We start from the raw sequence: 26,666 nt of genomic DNA, 5'->3' as shown, positions 1-26,666 counted from the left end.
TGCTAATATGCCTCAGTCTAGTTTAAATCCCCAGCCGTCAAAAACCAAGCAAGCTTCCATAATTAACATGAGGTTTTTTCCTCTTTATACAGCGTCAGAACAGTTGAACAGACTTTGTTTGGTTATTTACATACAAAACAGTATACGTACGTACGCCCTCCTAAAACAAAAGTTTCAAAAGGAAAAAAGTGGAATGCAAAACAATTCAAAATACCTAGAATTTGTGTAACATCAAATTTTGTGAAAAGGTAACTAAGTAATAGTATTGTGCAATATTTGTCTGCCTTTAAAAGAAAGAAGAACAGTGGCAGTAATCCCTGCAATTGTTTCTTAGTTGAGATATTGAAATTTAAAAAAAAAATACAACAGCTGACATCCATTTGATTCGTTTTTTATAAACATAAAAAACAAAAAAAGGTTCTTACATTTCACATGATTCCATGGAGTCATTGCTTTAAACATTTCTTTAAAATGACAGTCCCAAAACAAAAAACTCAAAAGGCAAAGCTCGTTTCTTAACGATATCAGCAGTGGAAATCGTTCTAAACAAACCAACGAAAAAAAGCAAATCCAAAATAAGTTTTATCATTTAATGGTACTTTAATTAAAAATGGCATAGTCCTTTTTGAATCATGTGTCAGTTGTAGGGGGTGTGTACGCATGTATACAGTACCAGTCAAAAGTTCAGACACCTACTCATTCCAGTTTTTTTTTTTTTACTATTTTCTGCATTGCAGAATAGTAAAAACATCAAAACTATGAAATTACACATATGAATCATGTAGTATGCAAAAAAAAAAAAAGTGTTAAAGAAATCAACATATATTTTACACTCTTCAAATTAGCCACCCTTTGCTTTGATGACAACTTTGCACACTCTTGGCACTCAAGCAGCTTCATGAGGTAGTAACCTGGAATGCATTTCTATTAAGAGGTGTGCCTTGTTAAAAGTTAATTTGTGGAATTTCTTTCCTTCTGAATGCCTTTGAGCCAATCAGTTGTGTTGTGACTAGGTAGGGGTGGTATACAGAAGATAACCCTATTTTGTAAAAGACAAAGTCCATATTATGGCAAGAACAACTCAAATAAGCAAAGAGAAATGACAGTCCATCATTACTTTAAGACATGGACAGTTAATGCGGAAAATTTCAAGAAGTTTGAAAGTTTCAAGTGCAGGCACAAAAACCATCAAGCGCTATGATGAAACTGACTCATGAGGGCCGTCACAGGAAAGGAAGACCCAGAGTTACCTCTGCTGCAGAGGATAAGTTCATTACAGTTACCAGACTCAGATTACAGCCCAAATAAATGCTACAGAGTTCAAGAAACAGACACATCTCAACATCAACTGTTCAGAGGAGACTACGTGAATCAGGCCTTCATGGTCAAATTGCTGCAAAGAAACCACTACTAAAGGACAACAATAATAAGAGACTTGCTTGGGCCAAGAAACACGAGCAATGGCCATTAGACCGGTGGAAATCTTTCCTTTGGTCTGATAAATCCAAATTTGAGATTTTTGGTTCCAACAGCCGTGTCTTTGTGAGACACATAGTAGGTTAACGGATGATCTCTGCATGTGTGGTTCCCACCGTAAAGTATGGCGGATGAGGTGTGATGTGCTTTGCCGGTGACACCGATTTATTTAGAATTCAAGGCACACTTAACCAGCATGGCTACCACAGCATTCTGCAGCGATACGCCATCCCTTGTGGTTCGCGCTTAGTGGGACTATAAGTTGTTTTCAACAGGACAATGAACCAAAACACACCTCCAGGCTGTGTAAAGGCTATTTGACCAGGAAGGAGAGTGATGAGTGCTGCATCAGATGATCTGGCTTCTACAAACACCCGACCTCAACCCAATTGAGATGGTTTGGGATTAGTTGAACTGCAGAGTGAAGGAAAAGCAGCCAAGTGCTCAGCATGTGGGAACTCCTTCAAGACTGTTGGAAAAGCATTCCTCATGAAGCTGGTTGAGAGAATGCCAAGAATGTGCAAAGCTGTCAAGGCAAATGGTGTCTAATTTGAAGAATCTCAAATATATTTTGATTTGTTTAACACTTTTTTGGTTACTACATGATTCCACGTGTTATTTCATAGTTGATGTCTTTACTATTATTCTACAATGTAGAAAATAGTACAAATAAAGAAAAACCCTGGAATAAGTAGGTGTGTCCAAACTTTTTACTGGTACTGTATACACACACACACACGTGTGTATCTTATATACCAGGACTGGGCAACTGGGCAACTCTATCGCCAATGACACACAAGCGTTTCCTCTTCTCCACCTTAAAACTTACATGTAAAAACCAGGTTGGGTGGGGGGGACGGACAGGGGAACCCCCCCCCCCCCTCCCCGTCATAGAGTTCTTAATCATGTTGTAAAAGACAGGGCACATGTTGGCCCCCCCACCCCCTGTATAGGATCCCTGTTGTGGAGGGTAGGAGGCCGACTCGGCCGCCAGGCCAACGCTGATCAGTGGGTGTGGTAGCCAGCGGTGCCCATGCCGGACTGGTTGGCCAGCACAGTCCCATTGACTCCCTGTCCAGGCTCCACCACACCGCCGTTACTGACGGCTCCCACGCCCGTCCACCCTGCACCCGCCTGTAAATGGCTACACAGAGACAACATGGAGGTTAGAGGATAGGTGAAGGACGGGGAGAGAAAGGTGTAAACCCAAAACCGGTGATGGTTAAAGAGCAGGACGGTAAAGGGAATGAGGGACGAAGAGAGAGAGCAACGACATGAACAAGAAGTTAAGATTGATCTTCAAGGGCCACTAATGTTAAACAAGTCTCCTCCCAACATCTGGGCTGAAATGTTATACAAGTCTCCTGACATCTGGGCTGCATTTCCTTCAAACACCTTGCTCCCTTCCCTCTAGGAGTCCATGAGTACTCACTTGAATCCCTGCTGGTTCCAGGCCTGTCCATAGACTCCGTAGGTGGGCACCTGCCACCCGTTTGGGACGTATTGGCCAATCTGCTGGGCGTTACCGTACCACTGGGCATACTGGCCGTAGGGCTGCGCTGCAAACCCTATTTTGTTCTGCTGTAGAGACAACACTTAGGGTTCAAACCATGTAATTGATGAACTACTTGATCAAAATGGGTCTACTATGTTTTTCTGTTTCCTTAGATAGCCCACTTTGCTCTGTGCTTATGGGCAACTGCTACATCAAGCCCCTAAAGCTGAGCATGTAGATATGTTACTACACATGTATATTATATCTAAGAAAGTATAAAGGATGTTGTATGAGAAAGGAAGTGCTGTTACCTGCGGTCTTACCTGAGGCATCTGTACCTGCTGCATGGGGCTGACCATGTCTGTGGTTTCTTTCCCCCAGTAACACTTCACCACGTGACCATCTATGGACGTCCCGTTCACTGACACTATGGCGTGGGCCGCTCCCTCGTGGGAGTTGAACCTATACCAGGGAGAGACACAGGTGAGAGAAATCTCCGAAACAACTTCAAGGTCACCATCAGGGCTCTTCCCATCGAACTAGAGATGCAGACACCTGGTCAGCAGTCAAAAGTTCCACGTTTTCAACTGGAGATGACCCGGGTTTGCTGTGATTCTGGGTTACTCTGTGGGAATTAGGGCTTCTGTAACAGTGTATTCTGTAGACGATGTGCATGGACTTACCTCACAAATGAGTAGCCTTTGTCTGGGAAAACTCTGATCTCCATGATCTGACCGAAGGGGGTGAAGGTCTGCCTCATCAGTTGCTCTGGAAACAACAAGGTACATCAGTAAGGATGGGGTCACCAATGACATCACATATTCCATCTAAATAACCTGCAAGTTATGTCGTGACTTCCATAGTACAGATTGTCTTGAGGTTCTGACCTGTGAGGCCTGTTGTGACACCTCCACAGTAGACAGTACAGTTGCTGGGACTGGACTGGTTCACAACCTCTTCAAACGACAGGTGTTTGGTGTTTGCTGCGCCACAGGGGAGAAGGTTGATTTAAAACATTAATAGAAAAAATAGATGCCAATTTTTTTCATAGATTTTTTTTCCCAAATCAGATGCCAACAGCTGTGCGCACACGAGTCATTCTTTAGAGTAGTGTGTCTAACTCACTCTCATAGGTGGCTTTGGGCGCAGGGGGCTTCCTGGTGGCCCAGTTAGTCCTGATCTGCCGTCCTCCCAACCACTGACCTCCCATCTGTTGGATGGCATTCTCTGCATCCTACACACAAAGGCATACCATTTATTATGCATAGTGGTAGTAATAATGGTGTAACATAGAATCTAAATCTTGTCTTCACCCATGTAAACTCCATAGCTCAAAGTAGCTACTGAATTACAGGGTGGTATTTGCTTGGCTAAACATTGCTGGGTGACGTCTGAGGGGGGACACAAAAGGAATGGAGTCTCACACTGCTCCGATGCTAATGATTTCTTGCAAGCCACAAACCCAAGATGCAGCACAGTAAGCTGAGGTTGGGAGGGGGCGGGCACTCACCCATTTGTTGAAGAAGGACACAAAGCCATAGCCTTTAGATTTGCCAGTAGCCATGTCTTTCACCACCCGAGCATCACTGTGGACAGAGACTACTGTTAGCAAGACAATAGGAAGTTATGGCCTCTGGCCACTGATCCATCTGTCTTTCTAGGAAGCTTTTCCTTGCCACCGACTAACTGGGTTGCTGTCCAGGGAGGTTTTGGCCCCACGCTGCTGTAAAGCACTGGATGATAAGTATGATACTAAGAAGTGCTGTGATTAGTATTTCATTAGCTGCTTGTTGAGAGACATACTCCAAAATGACCTGTAGAGAACATATTTTACAGATGAATGCTGCGAATACAGCTTGTTCTCGTGTTCAATCAATACATTCACGATTGAAGGAACATATCTTTGTAGTGTTTTTGAATAAGCATAACCGAGATAACTGGGGTAGGGAGAAAGAGAACACTCACGATATCCTCCCAAAGGGGGCGAAAGCAGCTTTGATGTCATCCGTGGTGATTTCAGGACTGAGGTCTCCAACGAAAACATGGAAGTGATCTGAACGCAAACAGAATCATATGTATAAAACGTTTTTGAAGATTACAAAAAGTCAACTCATTTTAGGCAGTAATGCTAACGATTCTTGGAATAATCTTGGATGACACAAGTGTGCTCTAAATGCCCCAAACACAAAGTCTAGCCACATTTGAATAATTAAGTTTCCATGCTTTATATAGGCACTAGTCCTTTAACACAGTTAGGCACAGTGCATGTCAAAGTATTAATAGAGATAGTACTCACTGCTTGTGTCTTTCTTCTGGCTGCTAGGGGTTGTGGCCCAGTTCACCTTGACCTCCTAAAGAAGAGAAAGAGAGATGGAAAGAGAAAAAGATAGAGGGGGATGGAAAGAGGGGTGAAAAGCAAGCCTTACTTGTACAGCACGCGTCTGTCAGCCTATTAGAGGGCTTGTTGTAGTCACACCAGTGATAGAGGGAAAGCCTGGTCACACTCAGACTACGTCACAATTCAGTCTCACCGTCTAATCAATCAAATTTGGAACAAAACGTCTAGGAAGTTAAAAAAAGGTCCAAATAACAAGGGACTTACAAACAAGTGAATTTTACGAACTTGTATTACTCCTCAAATGGTCCTTCAATACCTGTTGAGGATAAAATATTTTCAACTGAATGTGTCTTTAAATATATAAATAGTATTATTATTTGGATTCTTTATGCAAAGGGTTTTTGCAAAAGAACACATTGTACAGAAAAATAAGAGTAGAAGTATAGGAGTGTTATTTGAAACCGGTCAATGGGGGACACTACTTAGAAAGATTACACAACTCAACCAGGTTTAAAGTCATTGGACACGCTGCCAATATTAATTGCCTCTGCCAAGTTCTCTTCTAAGCATGAAACTGTACATGGGTGACGTCCAGAAGCTGTTTCTACCAGTAGGATTAAATAGTATGTAGAGTAGTAAGCCTATTAGCTACAACCAATCTGGGATGGCCAGAGTCAGGTGGCCAGGGTCCCAAATCAGTAGCTAGCAAAAAATAAATAAATCCATAACATCTTATCAACGGGAGTTTCATAGTGTTTGAATTCAAGAGCAATCCGTCGTCCACGCTCCTTCATTCAGTATCTCCCCCAGGTCAAATGAACCAGACGTTTCATTTACATTGCGAGATCTGCTGGCCTCAAACCCAAATTAATGGGAAAGATTGTAATATAACTGAATTAGATGATGCCAATGTCAAACTGCCCCATTAATTAGAGATTGAGGCCTGCAGATTGATCCTAATTTATATAAAATGGCATCTACACAACATTTGTGTGGAATATGTAGTCTTATCTGGGCTATCGTTAGACATGTGAGGAATGGAGACAGATTTTGGGGCGAAGAACAAAGTAGCCTACCGTTGTAAGGAATGCTGCAAGACCATTCAAATGTAGCCTACTTATACATACAAAAAAAATAAACTTTTTTCTGGTGTTGCAGTATTATTGCTGAATGAGGAAACGTTCCATGCATGTCATACTCCCTGATGTTTAATGTCAACTGTTGAGGTTGAACTGATAACATGACTCAGTGTAATACCCAGTCAATGAGACTAAGTCCCAAATCAAGCCCCTAACCATTCCTCATAGGGCCACCATATCACTTGCACCCATCTGACCTTTCCAGACCTACATCAAGTAGGCCAACCCTCTCCTCCTTCCCCACCCCATGCCGACCCAACCAGACTCACCCTGTAGATACGATAGCTTACCTTACCCATTATTTTACGACCATTCATGGCTGCGAGTGACGAGGCAGCGTGCCTGTGTTCGTAGAACTCCACAAAGCAGTATGGGTCATTACCTGCCGTCTGGAGGGGAACAGTGGACAAGAACAGGGACTTTACCTTTGACACCAGACCTGCCCACCGTTTCATCCTACCATTGTAAAATGTAGACCTAGTTGAGTCTCCCTCCTTAATTAAGAATTTGTTCTTAACTGACTTGCCTAGTTAAATTAAAACAATTAAAATGTAAAGCATTTTATACTCCAGTTAGCCTATAAAATAAAATCCATCATCATTTAGATTGGCCAAACAATCTTCCCTCTATTTAGCTTGGCAGACTCAACGTAAATCAAACCCAGAAGAAAGACTCACAACAGTACAATGTGTTCTTAAACTGGCAGCTGACTAGTACTGGTCAAAGCTATTCTGTCCTATTTGGCTAGTCAGTCCTGGGTCAATTTCAGTGGGTGCCAGATAAAGCAATAGTGTGTAGGACAGACATCCCTCTGTCATGTAGAACAGGGAATTGTGTGGTCATATTTGTTTTTCTATAGGCTTTATACATTAAATTCCCATCTGCAATGTGTTGCAGACCACTGAATAGGCCCCTAGTCATGGCCTGTGTTCAGTAGGCACAAAACTAGAGAAAATGTTTTTTGAAGCAGTGGTACCCCTCTCAACGAGTCCAAATACAGATGGGACGTTAAACCAAAAATGACCGACCATAACAATCACTTATCGCAGGCATTTTGCTGATATTGTTCATTAAGATAAGTAACCTATAATAGAGAAATGTGAAGTTTGAAATGAAATAAATGATCTAATATGGGTGATTGTTAATGGGACAGTTGGTGCCTAGAACCATCATACTAGTAGTAGTAGTTTAAATGATCATTTACCAAAACTGCAGTGCACATTAATATTATAAACTTATCCTATTCATTGTCATCACCAGAATTCTGGCAATTTATCGCAATATGGATTTTTGTCCATAACGACCAGCTCCAAGTCTAATCATAATGCTCTTTTTGTTTTTCCATTTCAAAACATTCTCTCCCATTTGTTCTGACTGAACATGGTGCAGTGGTAAGTAATTCTGAGTTGAATCTGATTTGAGAAGGTTCATTCCTAGCCAATAGGAAGGACTCACGTCTACTATCATTTTACAGCTCTTGCAGGGGCCGATCTGTCCAAACAGCTGCATGATGAGGGCTTCAGTCACATCCCGGGACAGGTTCCCCACATACCTGCAGCACAATGACAACACATCAGCATGGACACCCTGGGTTCAACTCAGCAAATACAAGACAACCGAATGTTCCACTTAGCTGATAGGCAAGGAAGTGTGGTTGTGAAGATCAAGATTTAAAATGGATAGTTCACCACCATCGACAAAGTACACCGGTATGAAACTGTCTGGAATTGTTTCTTATTTTGGGGTGAACTATCCCTTTAACTCTGTGTATTCTACCTCACAGCTAACAATTAGGAAGATATTGGGATTTCAAATCTTAAAATGGATACCAGCCCATGCAAGGCACCATATAGCAACAGTGGCCACATGAAAACAACTGAGGTGAAACTGAAACCATAACATAGGGCAGTGCCATACAAAACCAGTCAAGTAACGTTAGCCGGCTTTGTTTGGAAAGTAGACACCTGGCTTTTACAGCTACTGAACATAATATATGAACATTTTCAAGACAGATTATGTTAGTGTCTACTGCGGGAAAAACTAACACAAATGTATAGAGTAAGTAACATTCAGTTAGAATTTCCTAAATTAGGCGCCTAGGCCCCAGAATCTGGGCATCCGAGAGGACTAGGCCGCGCTTTCACATTGTATTCAACAATTTCTATATATGCATTATCATGCATGGCCAGTGTCGTAGTTGCAACCAAAACATTCATGTTAGCTAGCTGACATACCCAATCTGAATCTCAGATTTGTAGAGTTATGGTAGGTAGCTAGCCAACAGCAACATGATGTCCGACTATTATTGGTCATTGATGTATGCCGAGCAGTGTAGGTATAGCTAGCTAGCCAAGGTTAGAAGTTAGGTTGTGTTTTCTTCAATACTGTATGGACACCGGTGTAGAAATGTAACGTTATCGGGCTGACGACAACAGCATTGTTCAGCATGATACTGAAGCTAATTTAGAGGCCCGGCATGCTGTCGACAAGAGTTAGTAAGCAAGATAGCTAGTTATCCTGCTAATCATGCGAACGTTAGTCTTCCTCAAATATGATATTACCAAAATATACAAAATTCACATTTAACTCCCATAGGCGAATAAGAACATCACAATATCTCTAAATGTTGAGATCTAAAAAGGTGGCTTTAGAGGCAATTTTGCAAGTCGCAACAATGTTCTCTCTTCTACAGCATAGGTGGCTACAGTGCCTTTGTCTTAAAAATGGACACGTCTGACATGTTAGTTAACTAGCCTATTAGCCAGTGCATTCCCATCATAAACCCAGTTGGCTGGCTCACAACTAGCTAGCTAATAAACAGGGTGGGTAGAGAAATGACTGGCATGATTATTATGAACCACATCATATGAAAATGCAATTGACACATAAGACCGATGCACTGCTACATGATACTTGAAATAAATGGTCATTCGGCTAGCTAATAGCGAGCTGCTATTCATACATACAGGGTCTTGGGTGTTTCGTCGTCCATCATATTTTCCGACCGAGGTTGAGATCGAACCCAGAGAGAAAAATCCACGTGTGTCGTATTCTATGATGACCTTGGATTCTTGCTCCTTCACCCTATTTTGCTGATGTCCACTGAGCAATATCCAAAAATGTTTTAATGCGCAGTAAATCGCTCCGCCGCCCCTGCTAACTTCAATTATGAACAATAGAAAAGCGACATAAAATGGCGGAGAAAGAGAGCGGATATACGGCATCGCTAAGGTATAGCATCGCATGCGCACTGTGGCTTTGGTAAATGTACTGGCAGGATGGCGCGATGACCAAAATAAGAGTTGTAATGCAACGATTGATTAACAGTAACATATGATTTGTGCTATGCATGTTGGATATTTGTTTTTATGTGTATAGAAAATTGTGATAGAATGTAACAAAACACGTGCGCCGCCCGGGAATCGAACCCGGGTCGCAAGAATGGGAATCTTGCATGATACCACTACACCAGCGGCGCGTTACAGTGATTGAAGATAATTCAGGTATTTAACCTGTACTGTAGTATTGTGTAACATCCCTTCTACTGCAATTTTACATTTATTAATATGCGTTCCTCTTGTCAATGATTTTGAATGATGCTGTGTTAGGTCAAAGACGGTTCAGGTGTCCTCACTGAAGTTCTATGCACCATCAGTGGTGTAAAGTACTTGAGTAACGTGACTTGCCTAGTTAAATAAAGGTTAAATAAATACGTTACTTGTAGTTTTTGGGGGGTATCTGTACTTTACTATTCATATTTTTGACAACTTTTACCCCTCTACATTCCTAAATAAAATAATGTACTTTTTAACCCATACATTTTCCCTGACACCCAAAAGTACTTGTCACACGTAGAATGCTTAGCAGGACAGGATCATTCACATATGTATGAAGAGAACATCCCTGGTCATCTCTTCTACCGCTGATCTGGCGGACTCACTAAACACAAACGTAAATGTCTGAGTGTTGGAGTGTGCCCCTGACTATCCCTGAATAAAATAAACACAAGAGAATCGTGCGGTCTGATTTGCTTAATATAAGGAATGTAAAAAATATTTAAACTTTTGATGCTTAAGTATATTTTTGCAATTACATGTAAAACTAAATCATTTCAGACTTTTACTCTAGCAGTATTTCACATTAGTCGTTTTCTACTAAGGTATCTTTACTTTACTCAAGTATGACAACTGGGTACTTTTTCCCACCACTATGCACCATGCCATCAAGTCCTGCATAATCAAATTAGACAGCAGACACTTTACTTATTTATTTCAACACATGTATAAAAACAAATAAGACAATTTCAAATAACCACACATTGGATTGGAAATATAGGGGGTAGCCACACTGACCCAGGGGTCTGAATTTCAGTGCTCTGTACACATCTGGGTAAGGTGGAAGAAATGTTGATTAATCCAAATTGCACTCAGGTCAAAAGTAGTGTACTATATGAGGATAGGCCAGAGTGTTCTTTTATTTCATAAACAACCTAGTAGTCCCTCATCTAGGGCAGATGTGCTGGTTAGTAATAAGATTCTCCATTCTCTTGATCTTGCGTTTGTTTGTGGGCATCTGTTTGTCGTAAATGCCGTGTCGTATCAGGTGTTCCTTGCTGTGGTGGACCAGGGCCCCATGCTGCAGCTGGAAAGAGCACAGAGCCTGCAGAGGCTTCAACAGAACCTGGAAGGGACAGGAAAAGGAAATGTACAGTCACGTACAGGCAGATTGCTGCAAAGGGCCATCCGCCATCATGGTGTGGGTCTGTAGCGGCCTTATGCTCAGGAGCAATGTTTGGGTCGTTACTCACAAAAAGTAATATATTATTCATTACGCGTTACAATTTTCAACAATAACTAATTACTTCACTTATTACTCTTTGGGAAAAGCAATTTGTTACACTACTTATTTTTTTACGTTACACCCCAAAATGTTACACGTCCTCACTAAATGTAAACAACGTTACGTAGGCCTATACACCAAAACAAGTACCTTAATAATAATGACAGATTCTACCATGGATAAGGGCAGAATTCATCTACTACATACCCAGCGAAAAGCTTGTTCAGCTCTCCCTAATTTTACACCCTTTCCTGCTGAACGATTAAAATCAAGCCATGGTTGTTTGAATGAGGTAGTCCTACAGAAACTCGGACAAAACAGAGATGCTTGTTCTAGGTCCCAAGAAGCAAAGAGATCTTCTGTTGAATCTGACAATCAATCTGGATGGTTGTACAGTCGTCTCAAATAAAACTGTGAAGGACCTCGGCGTTACTCTGGACCCTGATCTCTCTTTTGAAGAACATATCAAGACTGTTTCAAGGACAGCTTTTTTCCATCTACGTAACATTGCAAAAATCAGGAACTTTCTGTCCAAAAATGACGCAGAAAAATTAATCCATGCTTTTGTTACTTCTAGGCTGGACTACTGCAATGCTCTACTTTCCGGCTAGCCGGATAAAGCACTAAACAAACTTCAGTTAGTGCTAAATACAGCTGCTAGAATCCTGACTAGAACCAAAAAATTTGATCATATTACTCCAGTCCTAGCCTCCCTACCCTGGCTTCCTGTTAAGGCAAGGGCTGATTTCAAGGTTTTACTGCTAACCTACAAAGCATTACATGGGCTTGCTCCTACCTATCTTTCCGATTTGGTCCTGCCGTACATACCTACACGTACGCTACGGTCACAAGACGCAGGCCTCCTAATTGTCCCTAGAATTTCTAAGCAAACGGCTGGAGGTAGGGCTTTCTCCTATAGAGCTCCATTTTTATGGAATGGTCTGCCTACCCATGTGAGAGACGCAGACTCAGTCTCAACCTTTAAGTCTTTATTGAAGACTCATCTCTTCAGTAGGTCCTATGATTAAGTATAGTCTGGCCCAGGAGTGTGAAGGTGAACGGAAAGGCTGGAGCAACGAACCGCCCTTGCTGTCTCTGCCTTGCCGGTTCCCCTCTTTCCACTGGGATTCTCTGCCTCTAACCCTATTACAGGGGCTGAGTCACTGACTTACTGGTGTTCTTCCATGCCGTCCATGGGAGGGGTGCGTCACTTGAGTGGGTTGAGTCACTGACGTGGTCTTCCTGTCTGGGTTGGCGCCCCCCCCTTGGGTTGTGCCATGGCGGAGATCTTTGTGGGCTATACTCGGCCTTGTCTTCGGACGGTAAGTTGGTGGTTGTAGACATCCCTCTAGTGGTGTGGGGGCTGTGCTTTGGCAAAGTGGGTGGGGTTATATCCTGCCTGTTTGGCCCTGTCCGGGGGTATCATCGGATGGGGCCACAGTGTCTTCTGATCCCTCCTGTCTCAGCCTCCAGTATTTATGCTGCAGTAGTTTATGTGTCGGGGGGGCTAGGGTCAGTCTGTTACATCTGGAGTATTCTCTTGTCTTATCCGGTGTCCTGTGTGAATTTAAATATGCTCTCTCTAATTCTCTCTCTCTCTCTCTCTCTCTCTCTCTCTCTCTCTCTCTCTCTCTCGGAGGACCTGAGCCCTAGGACCATGCCTCGGGACTACCTGGCATGATGACTCCTTGCTGTCCCCAGTCCACCTGGCCATGCTGCTGCTCCAGTTTCAACTGTTCTGCCTGCGGCTACGGAACCCTGACCTGTTCACCGGACGTGCTTGTTGCACCCTCGACAACTACTCTGATTATTATTATTTGACCATGCTGGTCATTTATGAACATTTTAACATCTTGACCATGTTCTGTTATAATACCCACCCGGCACAGCCAGAAGAGGACTGGCCACCCCTCATAGCCTGGTTCCTCTCTAGGTTTCTTCCTAGGTTTTTGGCCTTTCTAGGGAGTTTTTCCTAGGGAGTTTTTCCTAGCCACCGTGCTTCTTTCACATGCATTGCTTGCTGTTTGGGGTTTTAGGCTGGGTTTCTGTACAGCACTTTGAGATTTCAGCTGATATACGAAGGGCTATATAAATAAATTTGATTTGATTTTGATTTGATACAGACATCTTCAGCAGCGGTCAGGTCTCGGGGGGTCTTTCGATACGAGTTTTGTGTTGCCTTTGCGGAGTACTTCCACGTTGAGAAAGTCAATGTTTTAGACGCTTCTGTCATTTTTCCATCTCTCTCATTAAAGCAGTTAGTAATAGTGCGTGCATAAACAGGAACTTAGTGAGACTGAGGACAAAAACACATTTGAATCTGGGATGGGTTTAATTTTTGTATTTATATATACTGCTCCAAAAAATAAAGGGAACACTTAAACAACACATCCTAGATCTGAATGAAAGAAATAATCTTATTAAATACTTTTTTCTTTACATAGTTGAATGTGCTGACAACAAAATCACACAAAAATAATCAATGGAAATCCAATTTATCAACCCATGGAGGTCTGGATTTGGAGTCACACTCAAAATTAAAGTGGAAAACCACACTACAGGCTGATCCAACTTTGATGTAGTGTCCTTAAAACAAGTCAAAATGAGGCTCAGTAGTGTGTGTGGCCTCCACGTGCCTGTATGACCTCCCTACAACGCCTGGGCATGCTCCTGATGAGGTGGCGGATGGTCTCCTGAGGGATCTCCTCCCAGACCTGGACTAAAGCATCCGCCAACTCCTGGACAGTCTGTGGTGCAACGTGGCGTTGGTGGATGGAGCGAGACATGATGTCCCAGATGTGCTCAATTGGATTCAGGTCTGGGGAACGGGCGGGCCAGTCCATAGCATCAATGCCTTCCTCTTGCAGGAACTGCTGACACACTCCAGCCACATGAGGTCTAGCATTGTCTTGCATTAGGAGGAACACAGGGCCAACCGCACCAGCATATGGTCTCACAAGGGGTCTGAGGATCTCATCTCGGTACCCAATGGCAGTCAGGCTACCTCTGGCGAGCACATGGAGGGCTGTGCGGCCCCCCAAAGAAATGCCACCCCACACCATGACTGACCCACCGCCAAACCGGTCATGCTGGAGGATGTTGCAGGCAGCAGAACGTTCTCCACGGTGTCTCCAGACTCTGTCACGTCTGTCACGTGCTCAGTGTGAACCTGCTTTCATCTGTGAAGAGCACAGGGCGCCAGTGGCGAATTTACCAATCTTGGTGTTCTCTGGCAAATGCCAAACGTCCTGCACGGTGTTGGGCTGTAAGCACAACCCCCACCTGTGGACGCCGGGCCCTCATACCACCCTCATGGTGTCTGTTTCTGACCGTTTGAGCAGACACATGCACATTTGTGGCCTGCTGGAGGTCATTTTGCAGGGCTCTGGCAGTGCTTCTCCTGCTCCTCCTTGCACAAAGGCGGAGGTAGTGGTCCTGCTGCTGGGTTATTGCCCTCCTACGGCCTCCTCCACGTCTCCTGATGTACTGGCCTGTCTACTGGTAGCACCTCCATGCTCTGGACACTACGCTGACAGACACAGTAAACCTTCTTACCACAGCTCGCATTGATGTGCCATCCTGGATGAGCTGCACTACCTGAGCCACTTGTGTGGGTTGTAGACTCCGTCTCATGCTACCACTAGAGTGAAAGCACCACCAGCATTCAAAAGTGACCAAAACATCAGCCAGGAAGCATAGGAACTGAGAAGTGATCTGTGGTCCCCACCTGCAGAACCACTCCTTTATTGGGGGTGTCTTGCTAATTGCCTATAATTTCCACCTGTTGTCTATTCCATTTGCACAACAGCATGTGAAATTTATTGTCAATCAGTGTTGCTTCCTAAGTGGACAGTTTGATTTCACAAAAGTGTGATTGACTTGGAGTTACATTGTGTTGTTTAAGTGTTCCCTTTATTCTTTTGAGCAGTATATATATATATATATATATATATATATATATATATATATATATATATATATATATACACACACACACAAATTAAACCCACATATATATATATAGCACCATTAGAGAGCAAATAATAATCACAAATATTTACTTGGATCAATAACTAATAGAAAGGGAATGATGACAAAAGTAACAACCTATTTATTTGATCAGAAACTATAATATTATTACTCAAATTGGAGCAGTAACGCCATTACATTACTGGTTACTATAAAAATTATATTATTACTGTAACACGTTGCTTTATAATACATTACCCCCAACACTGCTCAAGAGGGTAAGGTAAGGTGGGTAGAAGTCGTGAGACGTTATAGAAAGTACAGATAGAAATGGATGTTGTCTATTATGCAAACTGGAAACCATATATCTTGAGGCTGCATTAATTGTAGCTGGGGATTTTAACAAAGCACATTTGAGAACAAGCCTACCTAAATTCTATCAGCATATTGACTGTAGCACTCGCGCTGATAAAACACTGGATCACTGCTACTCTAACTTCAGTGATGCATAAATGGCCCTCCCCCGCCCTCCTTTTGGCAAATCCAACCACGTCTCCATTTTTCTCCTCCCTTCCTATCGGCAGAAACTCAAACAGGATGTACCCATGCTAAGGACTATTCAATGCTGGTCTGACCAATCAGAATCCATGCTTCAAGATTGTTTTGATCACGAGGACTGGAACATGTTCCCGGGTAGCCTCAGAGAATAATATTGACGTATACGCTGATTCGGTGAGTGAGTTTATAAGGAAGTGTATTGGATATGTTGTACCTACAGTGACTTAAAACTTACCCTAACTAGAAACCGTTGATAGATGGTTGCATTCCTGCAAAACTGAAAGTGCGAACCACCGCATTTAACCATGGAAAGGTGACTGGGAATATGGCAGAATACAAACAGTGTAGTTATTCCCTCCACAAGGCAATTAAACAAGCGAAATGTCAGTATAGACACAAAGTGGAGTCGCAATTCAACGGCTCAGACACGAGAAGCACAGTTGAAGTCGGAAGTTTACATACACTTAAGTTGGAGTCATTAAAACTCGTTTTTCAACCACACCACAAACTTCTTGTTAATAAACAATAGTTCAGGCAAGTGAGTTAGGACATCTACTTTGTGCATGACACAAGTAATTTTTTCAACAAATGCTTACAGACAGATTATTTCACTGTATCACAAATCCATTGGGTCAGAAGTTTACATACACTAAGTTGACTGCGCCTTTAAACAGCTTGGAAAATTCCAGAAAATGATGTCATGGCTTTAGAAAGCTTCTAATAGACTTATTGACATCATTTGAGTCAATTGGAGGTGTACCTGTGGATGGATTTCCTTCAAACTCAGTGCCTCTTTGCTTGACATCATGGGAAAATCAAAAGAAATCAGCCAAGACGTCAGAAAAAAAAAATTGTAGACCTCCACAAGTCTGGTTCATCCTTGGGAGCAATTTCCAAACGCCTGAAAGTACCACGTTCATCTGTACAAACAATAATACGCAAGTATAAACACCATGGGACCACGCAGCCGTCATACCGCTCAGGAAGGAGACGCATTCTGTCTCCTAGAGATGAACGTACTTTGGTGCAAAAAGTGCAAATCAATCCCAGAACAACAGCAAAGGATGTTGTGAAGATGCTGGAGGAAACTGGTACAAATGTATCTATATCCACAGTAAAACGAGTCCTATATCGACATAAGCTGAAAGGCAGCTCAGCAAGGAAGAAGCCACTGCTCCAAAACCACCATAAAAAAAGCCAGACTATGGCTTGCAACTGCACATGGGGACAAAGATTATACTTTCTGGAGAAATGTCCTCTGGTCTGATGAAACAAAAATAGAACTGTTTGACCATAATGACCATCGTTATGTTTGGAGGAAAAAGGGGGAAGCTTGCAAGCCAAGAACACCATCCCAACCGTGGAGCACGGGGGTGGCAGCATCATGTTGTGGGGATGCTTTGCTGCAGGAGGGACTGGTGCACTTCACAAAATAGATGGCATCATGAGAAAGGAAAATTACGTGGATATATTGAAGCAACATCTCAAGACATCAGTCACGAAGTTAAAGCTTGGTTGCAAATAGGTCTTCCAAATAGACAATGACCCCATGCATACTTCCAAAGTTGTGGCAAAATGGCTTAAGGGCAACAACGTCAAGGTATTGGAGTGGCCATCACAAAGCCCTGACCTCAAACCCATAGAAAATTTGGGGGCAGTACTGAAAAAGCGTGTGTGAGCAAGGAGGCCTACCAACCTGACTCAGTTACACCAGCTCTGTCAGGAGAAATGGGCCAAAATTCACCAAGCTTATTGTGGGAAGCTTGTGGAAGGCTACCCGAAACGTTTGACCCAAGTTAAACAATTTAAAGGTAATGCTACCAAATACTAATTGAGTATATGTAAACTTCTAACCCAATGTGATGAAAGAAATAAAAGCTGAAATAAATCATTCTTTCTACTATTATTCTGACATTTCACATTCTAAAAATAAAGTGGTAATCCTAACAGACCTAAAACAGGGAATTTTTACTAGGATTAAATGTCAGGAATTGTGAAAAACATAGATGTGTGTATTAGGTAGTTGTTGTGGAATTGTTAGATTACATGTTAGATATTGCTGCACTGTCGGAACTAGAAGCAAAAGCATTTTGCTACACTCGCAATAACATCTGCTAACTATGCATATCTGACCAATAAAATTAGATTTATAGAACAAGTATGATTGTCTGTATATATATATATATATATGATTGTCATGTCACGTACAGTATAGGTCTATATGCTACCCACCTCCTGTATTGCTTCGTTCCTCTCTAGGATGGACAGGGTGACAGCAGCACACTCCAGGGTGGACAGGCAGATGTTAGATGGCTGAGAACGGATCACATACAGGCTAGTCTGCTCACTCCTGCTCAGCTGTACCTGAAATACACAACGCAGCAGACTCCATTTCAACAATAAAAATAACCAGACCGTATACTTGAAAGCCCTTGATTTGGCTTGAAGTTTGCACTTTTGGGACTATTGCATTGGCTCTATTGTACTTAATCAAGTACACACCTGATGTAAAGAAAGCTGGTTCCATTAAACTCAATGTACAGTGGCTTGCGAAAGTATTCACCCCCTGTATTATAGCTGCGAGTATCTTGGGGTGTTTGTATAACCTTGGCACATCTAGTCACTGGGATTTTTGGCCATTCTTCAAAGCAAAACTGCTCCAGCTCCTTCAAGCTAGATGGGTTCCCCTGGTGTACAGCAATCTTTAAGTCATACCACAGATTCTCAATTGGATTGAGGTCTGGGCTTTGACTAGGCCATTCCAAGACATTTAAAGGTTTCCCCTTAAACCACTCGAGTGTTGCTTTAGCAATATGCTTAGGGTCATTGTCCTGCTGGAAGGTGAACCTTCGTCCCAGTCTCAAATCTCTGGGAGACTGAAACAGGTTTCCCTCAAGAATTTCCCTGTATTTAGCGTCATCATTCATTTCATTCTGAACAGTTTCCCAGTCTCTGCCGATGGAAAAACATCCCCACAGCATGATGCTGCCACCACCATGCTTCACTGTGGGGATTTTGTTCTCGGGGTGATGAGAGGTGTTGGGTTTGCGCCAGACATAGCATTTCCTTGATGGCCAAAAATCTCAATTTTAGACTCATCTGACCAGAGTACCTTCTTCCATATATTTGGGGAGTCTCCCACATGCCTTTTGGTGAACACCAAACGTGTTTAATTATTTTTTTCTTTAAGCAATGGCTTTTTTCTGGCCACTTCCGTAAAGCCCAGCTCTGTGGAGTGTACGGCTTAAAGTGGTCCTATGGACAGATACTCCAATCTTCGCTGTGGAGCTTTGCAGCTCCTTCAGTGTTATCTTTGGTCTCTTTGTTGCCCCTGATTAATGCCCTCCTTGCCTGGTCCGTGAGTTTTGGTATGCGGCCCTCTCTTGGCAGGTTTGTTGTGGTGCCATATGCTTTCCATTTTTTAATAATGCATTTAATGGTGCTCCGTGGGATGTTCAAAGTTTCGGATATTTTTTTTTATAACCCAACCCTGATCTGTACTTCTCCACAACTTTGTCCCTGATCTGTTTGGAGAGCTCCTTTGTCTTCATGGTGCCCCTTGCTTAGTGGTGTTGCAGACTCTGGAGCCTTTCAGAACAGGTGTATATATACTGAGATCATGTGACACTTAGATTGCACACAGGTGTACATTTAACTAATTCTGTGACTGCTGTAGGTAATTGATTGCACCAGATCTTATTTAGGGGATTCATAGCAAAGGGGAAGAATACATATGCACGCACCACTTTTCTGTTTTTACATTTTTTAAACAAGTCATTTTTTTCATTTCACTTCACCAATTTGGACTATTTTGTGTATGTCCATTACATGAAATCCAAATAAAAATCAATTTCAATTACAGGTTGTAATGCAACAAAATAGGAAAAGAGCTCCAAGGGGGATGAATACTTTTGCAAGGCACTATATTGTGCCCTGTTGGAGTATAGCTGTTCCACCTGTTTGGGCTGGTGGAGCAGGGTGTTTCTGAGGAACATATCTTTTGCCTGGCTCCAGGTGCCATCGATGATGATGACATTGGGTCCCACTGCCCTCACAAATTGCTCTCCCATCCTGTCCTGGTCCCAGTCTTGTTTCTGGACTAGCTCCTCCAGGTTCTGAGCATCTGGTCCTGGGTACAGTATCAGGGTTCTGCTGTCTCGACACACTGCAGCCAGCTCTGGGTTCCTGTAAGGTAGAGAGAGAGGCAACATGTTTAGAGAGAATGATGTACATGTAATGTTCAGTATCGGACCAACATAAAGATAAATGTTTACCTCTCTTCATTGAATCTCCTTCCCACCAAGACCTTGCATTTTCCTGGGGGCAAACACGCAGCAAGGAGAGGAACGGTACGAAGCGCTCGACTCTCCTGAAAACACAGAGAAAATAATTTCCATTGTTATTTTTACTGACACTACCCAACCACACACACTGGATCAGAGGCGCATAGGGTCAGCTGCAGAGCAGTAACCCTGAAGCAGTTTGGGGCCTTACTCAAGGGCTAAACTCAGGGTTGTGATTGAGTCGTTCCATAGGATTTTAATCACTTTATTAACGGACCCCTTGTGATTTGAACGAAACCTTCCATACATGTTTGCCCATGGTACAAGTGGTCAGAAAGTGACTTTTTGGACCTGAATGCCAAAACATTGAGGGGCTCAACGTTGACCCATTTTGTCTACTCCACCTACCATGAGACAGCCATGTCTTCATCACCGATTAGAAAAATGGTTGAGTTTGATATATACTGAACAAAAATATAAACGCAACATATAAAGTGTTGGTCCTATGTTTCATGAGATAAAAGATCTCAGAAATATTCCATACCCACAAAAATATTATTTCTCTCAAATTGTGTGCACAAATTTGTTTACATCCCTGTTAGTGAGCATTTCACCTTTGCTAAAACAATCCATCGACCTGACAGGTGTGGCATATCAAGAAGCTGATTAAACAGTATGATCATTACACACGTGCACCTTGTGCTGGGAACATCAAATGGCCACTCTTAAATTGTGCAGTTTTGTCACAACACAATGCCACAAATGTCTCAAGTTGAGGGAGCATGCAAATGGCATGCTGACTGCAAGAATGTCCACCAGAGATGTTGCCAGAGAATTAAATATTTATTTATCTACCATAAGCCGCCTCTAACATTTTAGAGAATTTGGCAGTACGTCGAACCGGTCCCACAACCGCCGACCACATGTAAGTCAGTGAAGAGCCGACTCCGGGATGCTGGCCTTCTAGGCAGAGTTCCTCTGTCCAGTGTCTGTGTTCTTTTGCCCATCTTAATCTTTTCTTTTCATTGGCCAGTCTGAGATATGGCTTTTTCTTTGCTACTCTGCCTAGAAGGCCAGCATCCCGGAGTCGCCTCTTCACGGTTGACGTTGAGACTGGTGTTTTGAGGATGTTATTTAATGAAGCTGCCAGCTGAGGACTTCTGAGGCGTCTGTTTCTCAAACTAGACACTAATGTACTTGTCCCCTTGCTCAGTTGTGCACCGGGGCCTCCCACTCCTCTTTCTATTCTGGTTAGGGCCAGTTTGCGCTGTTCTGTGAAGAGAGTAGTACACAGCGTTGAAAGCGATCTTCAGTTTCTTGGATGGAATAGCCTTCATTTCTCAGAACAAGAATAGACAAGAATTAAATCAGCCGTTTTTTAATGTTTTTATGTTATTTTAATGGACAATTTTTTGGGCTTTTCTTTCAAAAACAAGGTCATTTCTAAGTGACCCCAAACTTTTGAACGGTTGTGTATGTTGTAGCTCAGACCCTATTTTACATCATCTGAGGTGTTTATGTTGTGTTTGTGTTAGAGGTCGACCGATTATGGTTTTTCAACACCGATACCGATTATTGGGCACCCCAAAAAAACACGATACCGATTAATTGCCCGATTTTTAAAATGTATTTGTAATAATGACAATTACAACAATACTGAATGAACACTTATTTTAACTTAATATAATGCATCAATAAAATCTATTTAGCCTCAAATAAATAATGAAACATGTTCAATTTGGTTTAAATAATGGAAAAACAAAGTGTTGGAGAAGAACGTAAAAGTGCAATATGAGCCATGTAAGAAAGCTAACGTTTAAGTTCCTTGCTCAGAACATGAGAACATATGAAAGCTGGTGGTTCATTTTAACATGAGTCTTCAATATTCCCAGGTAAGAAGTTTTAGGTTGTAGTTATTATAGGAATTATAGGACTATTTCTCTCAATACGATTTGTATTTCATATACCTTTGACTATTGGATGTTCTTATAGGCACTTTAGTATTGCCAGTGTAAAAGTATAGCTTCCGTCCCTCTCCTCGCTCCTACCTGGACTCGAACCAGGAACACATCGACAACAGCCACCCTCGAAGCTGCGTTACCCATGTAGAGCAAGGGAAACAACTACTCCAAGTCTCAGAGCGAGTGACGATTGAAACAATAGTAGCGCGCACCGCGCTAACTAGCTAGCCATTTCACATCGGTTACACCAGCCTAATCTCGGGAGTTGATAGGCTTGAAGTCATAAACAGCGCAATGCTTGAAGCATTGCGAAGAGCTGCTGTCAAAACGCACGAAAGTGCTGTTTGAATGAATGCTTACGAGCCTGATGGTGCCTACCATCGCTCAGTCAGACTGCTCTATCAAATCATAGACTTAATTATAACATAATAACACACAGAAATACGAGTCTTAGGTCATTAATATGGTAGAATCCGGAAACTATCATCTCGAAAACAAAACGTTTATTCTTTCAGTGAAATACAGAACCGTTCCGTATTTTATCTAACGGGTGGCATCCATAAGTCTAAATATTCCTGTTACATTGCACAACCTTCAATGTTATGTCATAATTACGTAAAATTCTGGCAAATTAGTTCGCAACGAGCCAGGCGGCCCAAACTGTTGCATATACCCTGACTCTGCGTGCAATGAACGCAAGAGAAGTGACACAATTTCACCTGGTTAATATTGCCTGCTAACCTGGATTTCTTTTAGCTAAATATGCAGGTTTAAAAATATATACTTCTGTGTATTGATTTTAAGAAAGGCATTGATGTTTATGGTTAGGTACAGTCGTGCAACGATCATCCTTTTTTCGCAAATGGGCTTTTGTTAAATCATCCCCCGTTTGGTGAAGTTGGCTGTCTTTGTTAGGAAGAAATAGTCTTCACACAGTTCGCAACGAGCCAGGCGGCCCAAAATGCTGCATATACCCTGACTCTGTTGTAAGAGAAGTGACACAATTTTCCTAGTTAAAAGAAATTCATGTTAGCAGGCAATATTAACTAAATATGCAGTTTTAAAAATATATACTTGTGTACTGATATTAAGAAAGGCATTGATGTTTATGGTTAGGTACACGTTGGAGCAACGACAGTCTTTTTTCGCGAATGCGCACCGCATCGATTATATGCAACGCAGGACACGCTAGATAACCTAGTAATATCATCAACCATGTGTAGTTAACTAGTGATTATGATTGATTGATTGTTTTTTTATAAGATAAGTTTAATGCTAGCTAGCAACTTACTTTGGCTTCTTACTGCATTCACGTAACAGGCAGGCTCCTCATGGAGTGCAATGTAAGGCAGGTGGTTAGAGCGTTGGACTAGTTAACCGTAAGGTTGCAAGATTGAATCCCCGAGCTGACAAGGTAAAAATCTGTCGTTCTGCCCCTGAACAAGGCAGTTAACCCACCGTTCCTAGGCCGTCATTGAAAATAAGAATGTGTTCTTAACTGAGTTGCCTAGTTAAATAAATATTCGGCCAAATCGGTGTCCAAAAATACCGATGTCCGATTGTTACGAAAACTTGAAATCGGCCCTAAATAAAATCGGCCATTCCGATTAAATCGGTCGACCTCTAGTTCGTGTTGTGCCATCAGTTGAGACACAGCATACTCTTGAATACAGGGTGGTGTCGTTCAAATCAAAAGGGGCGCAGTCAGAAAGTGATTTAAATCATATGGAACGACCCCCCACACACACACCCCACCTCTGCAGGATGCTGTACGATGTACAGACACGTGGAGACCTCCAGGGGGTGGACTGGCAGGAACGGGCAGAGACACACCTTCTGGGGACGGCTGTTTGGAGAGAAGAGGAGAGGGTGAAGATGTGTCCCAAACAGTCTTAAATAACTACCTTCCTCATCGCATATCTTTATATGTGACTGCCAGGGAGAGGTGAAAGGTATAATTATGGTGGATGACTACTGAGAATTTGCTTTCACCTGTCCACAAACCAGTGTGTAGATAAAGAAAAGGAGAAAATTATTCAGTACTGGGGTGGTATTCATTATGCTGATTCTGTTGCAAAATGTTTCATCCAAACGGAAAACGGTTTGCAACAAAAACTAGAGTTTTGTATTGGACAAGTTCAGGTAGGTCCCTCCCCGTTAGCTTCCTGTTGAGTCTGGTAAATGGTATCCGTTGCAATACATAATCAGGGTTGGGGAGTAACGGATTACATGTAATCTGTTACATGTAAGGGATTAAAAAAAATGGTAACTGTAATCCGTTACCAGAAAAAAAATACTGTAATCAGATTACCGATACTTTTGAAAAACTAGATGATTACTTTGAGGATTAGTTTTAAATTCAGAAAGGATGTTTGCGCAAAAAAATCTGTTTTCTAAATGACATTCAAATCAGCATTGAAAAAAGGCGCAAGTTTAAGTTTGTTCCACCTGAGCGAGTCTGACCACAAGTCAGAGACCACTATGATGACACACCAAATGTGTTTGATGGATCGCGGGAAAAGAGCATTAATAGGCTTTTGTAGGCTACAGTCCAAGCGATGTCTTATAATGGTGCGACTGCTGTCATCATCCAAAGATAATCCAACTTGAATAAACGTTTGGAGGTAAGGATGACAGTAGCGGTGTAGTCTTTGGCGATACGGATATCACTTATTATTGATATCTACATAGCGCATTGATGTGAATCACACTGCTGCTCTTTCATTTAGCTATTTGCGCCTTACAGATTGTGGTTGTTGTGGATGGCTGTTCACAAACCTAAATGTGTATTTGAACCCAATAATGGTTGAATTCAATAAGTTTAAACTGTCTATCAATCATTATTTTTGAAGCCAGTGGACAGCCAATGAAAAATGCGCTCTTGCAACAGCTGCATAATGCGGATCCAAGCCTATGGAATAAAAGTGGGGCTTTAATTTATCAATCTAATTTATGCTGATAAAATAAATCCATAGGCCTAATGGACACATGCTCAAACTTGCACACTTTTGATAGACTTAAAGGGGCAATCTGTAGTTGCTAAATCCATTTTGAGATTCATAAATATTATACCTACAGTACCAGTCCAAAGTCTGGACACATCTACTCATTGAAAAAAATCAAGAAAAACCCTTCAATGAGCCCAATCAGTCCTCCATGCCAACAAAATCATAAACAACAGAGTAGGGCTGGCTAATAAGTCCTTAGTTTTGGTGTCATGCTCAGGTAAAACAATTTGGGTAGTCTATATTTCCATATTTACAAGTCCTTATTCTTGAAGATCAAGGGGTATAACATTTATTGGAATGACTGGAATTCTGATAGACTTTGGTTTTTAATGTAAAGATATAATTTAATCGTGTTATTATATGTAATAGAAAGCAATGGGTTAGAAGAAGCCTACATAACCAACCCATAAAGTAAAATGTTACGTCCATATATGGCCAGCTATGTAAACTTTGACATTGATTTATCCTGCAATAGATGTCGTTCAATTGATAACATACATTTTTGTCTTCTTCTAATGCCTCTTAAAGGGAAGGTAATCTAAAAGTAACAGAAATTAATCCGATTATGTTACTGAGTTTGGGGTAATCTAAAAGTTACGTTACTGATTACAACTTTGGACAAATAACTTGCAACTGTAACGGATTACATTTATAAAGTAACCTACCCAACCCTGGACATAATGAATGAAGCCCTGTACTATTTGAGAAGTAGTCTACCCCTAGCCTTGCGAGGGAATCCTTCCACATGTCGTCTCTTTAGAAGCAGCAGAATAGTTCATGGAGAAAGAATATCCTCCTGTAGCTAGTTTGTCTATTTTAGGCGGGTTGCCAAGGCTCCCACAGTGTACCACGGGTCTAATCATTAATCCAAACGGTTGCGTTTGGCATGCATTCGTGTAATCAATACACCCCAGCTGTAGCTACAGAATTGTAACTGGATATGTGATGGTCCATTAGAGTAACTAGCTAATCATAAATATTTGACTGATAAAGCTTTCATTCACATACTATCAATCAATGGTGGTGGCAAAGATACTGGTAACTTCTATATTTTATGGCGGTGCTCCAACTGAACTTACCAACATCGTAAACATGTGGGTCGTCTCTCGCAGACATCTACTGGCAGAGATCGCAGATCCCCAAAGCCGTCTTCGTCATCTTGCGAAGAAGAGCTGCCACAATTGGCAGATTCAACTGGAGCAAGAGGGTGGTTTAGGGAAAGATTTGAGAGACCTTGGCATGTTGTGTCCATTACAAATGTATGGAACATGAAAAAAATGAAGGGAAACTCCTATCAGCTTTTCGTCAGTAACACCAGAAGTACTTCCGGGTTACGGAATTTTGGACATTTTCTAAATAAAAGTCCTCCACGTAATAGTAGGAAGGTGTCATTAACCTGTATTTATTTATATGTATGAAAAATAATTGTCTAAACATTAACAATGATTCATATTTGTTCATAAATTCATATTCGTTCACATTTGCATTAAATGTGGGTTTTAAAACAGGTCCCAAGGTTAATTAAATGCCCCCAATGCAAATCACTGTATATCAGTGGAGGGTGGTGGGAGGAGCTATAGGAAGAGGCTCATTGTAATAA

At 41.9% G+C, this 26,666-nt stretch overlaps 2 protein-coding genes and 1 non-coding gene across 7 annotated transcripts; all 3 read right to left on the bottom strand.

Moving 5' to 3' along the window:
- Positions 1 to 2,346: 2,346 nt before the first annotated feature.
- On the bottom strand, positions 2,347 to 9,669 carry LOC115159740 (nucleolysin TIA-1). 3 transcript variants are annotated; one of them, XM_029709766.1, is made up of 12 exons: positions 9,415 to 9,669; positions 7,904 to 8,000; positions 6,739 to 6,837; positions 5,268 to 5,322; positions 4,937 to 5,024; positions 4,482 to 4,557; positions 4,097 to 4,205; positions 3,859 to 3,954; positions 3,655 to 3,739; positions 3,283 to 3,433; positions 2,909 to 3,057; positions 2,347 to 2,620 (listed from the first exon to the last, which is right to left on the bottom strand). In XM_029709766.1, the coding sequence occupies exons 1-12, from the start codon at positions 9,441 to 9,443 to the stop codon at positions 2,482 to 2,484; spliced, it is 1,173 nt and encodes a 390-aa protein (XP_029565626.1). In that variant the 5' UTR covers positions 9,444 to 9,669; the 3' UTR covers positions 2,347 to 2,481. The 3 variants fall into 3 exon arrangements, with proteins under 3 accessions (XP_029565626.1, XP_029565627.1, XP_029565628.1); XM_029709767.1 differs by having other exon boundaries at positions 3,295 to 3,433; XM_029709768.1 differs by having other exon boundaries at positions 2,909 to 3,054; positions 3,295 to 3,433.
- A 186-nt stretch (positions 9,670 to 9,855) lies between these two features.
- Positions 9,856 to 9,926, bottom strand: trnag-ccc (transfer RNA glycine (anticodon CCC)). The gene has a single exon. It is a non-coding gene; the product is annotated as a tRNA-Gly (tRNA).
- Positions 9,927 to 10,700: 774 nt separating this feature from the next.
- On the bottom strand, positions 10,701 to 26,389 carry dtwd2 (DTW motif tRNA-uridine aminocarboxypropyltransferase 2). Of its 3 annotated transcripts, none has more exons than XM_029709762.1 (6): positions 26,146 to 26,389; positions 23,814 to 23,904; positions 20,089 to 20,183; positions 19,771 to 19,999; positions 18,047 to 18,178; positions 10,701 to 11,128 (listed from the first exon to the last, which is right to left on the bottom strand). In XM_029709762.1, exons 1-6 carry the CDS (start codon positions 26,334 to 26,336, stop codon positions 10,949 to 10,951), a joined length of 918 nt encoding a protein of 305 aa, XP_029565622.1. In that variant the 5' UTR covers positions 26,337 to 26,389; the 3' UTR covers positions 10,701 to 10,948. The 3 variants fall into 3 exon arrangements, with proteins under 3 accessions (XP_029565622.1, XP_029565623.1, XP_029565624.1); XM_029709763.1 differs by lacking the exon at positions 26,146 to 26,389 and adding an exon at positions 25,732 to 25,843; XM_029709764.1 differs by lacking the exon at positions 23,814 to 23,904 and having other exon boundaries at positions 26,146 to 26,388.
- Between the last annotated feature and the right edge of the window lie 277 nt (positions 26,390 to 26,666).

Source organism: Salmo trutta, chromosome 23 (genome assembly GCF_901001165.1).
Source record: "Salmo trutta chromosome 23, fSalTru1.1, whole genome shotgun sequence".
Taxonomy (NCBI): domain Eukaryota; kingdom Metazoa; phylum Chordata; class Actinopteri; order Salmoniformes; family Salmonidae; genus Salmo; species Salmo trutta.
The sequence above is the reverse complement of the archived record's forward strand: the minus strand, read 5'-3'. Positions and strand labels throughout refer to the sequence as shown.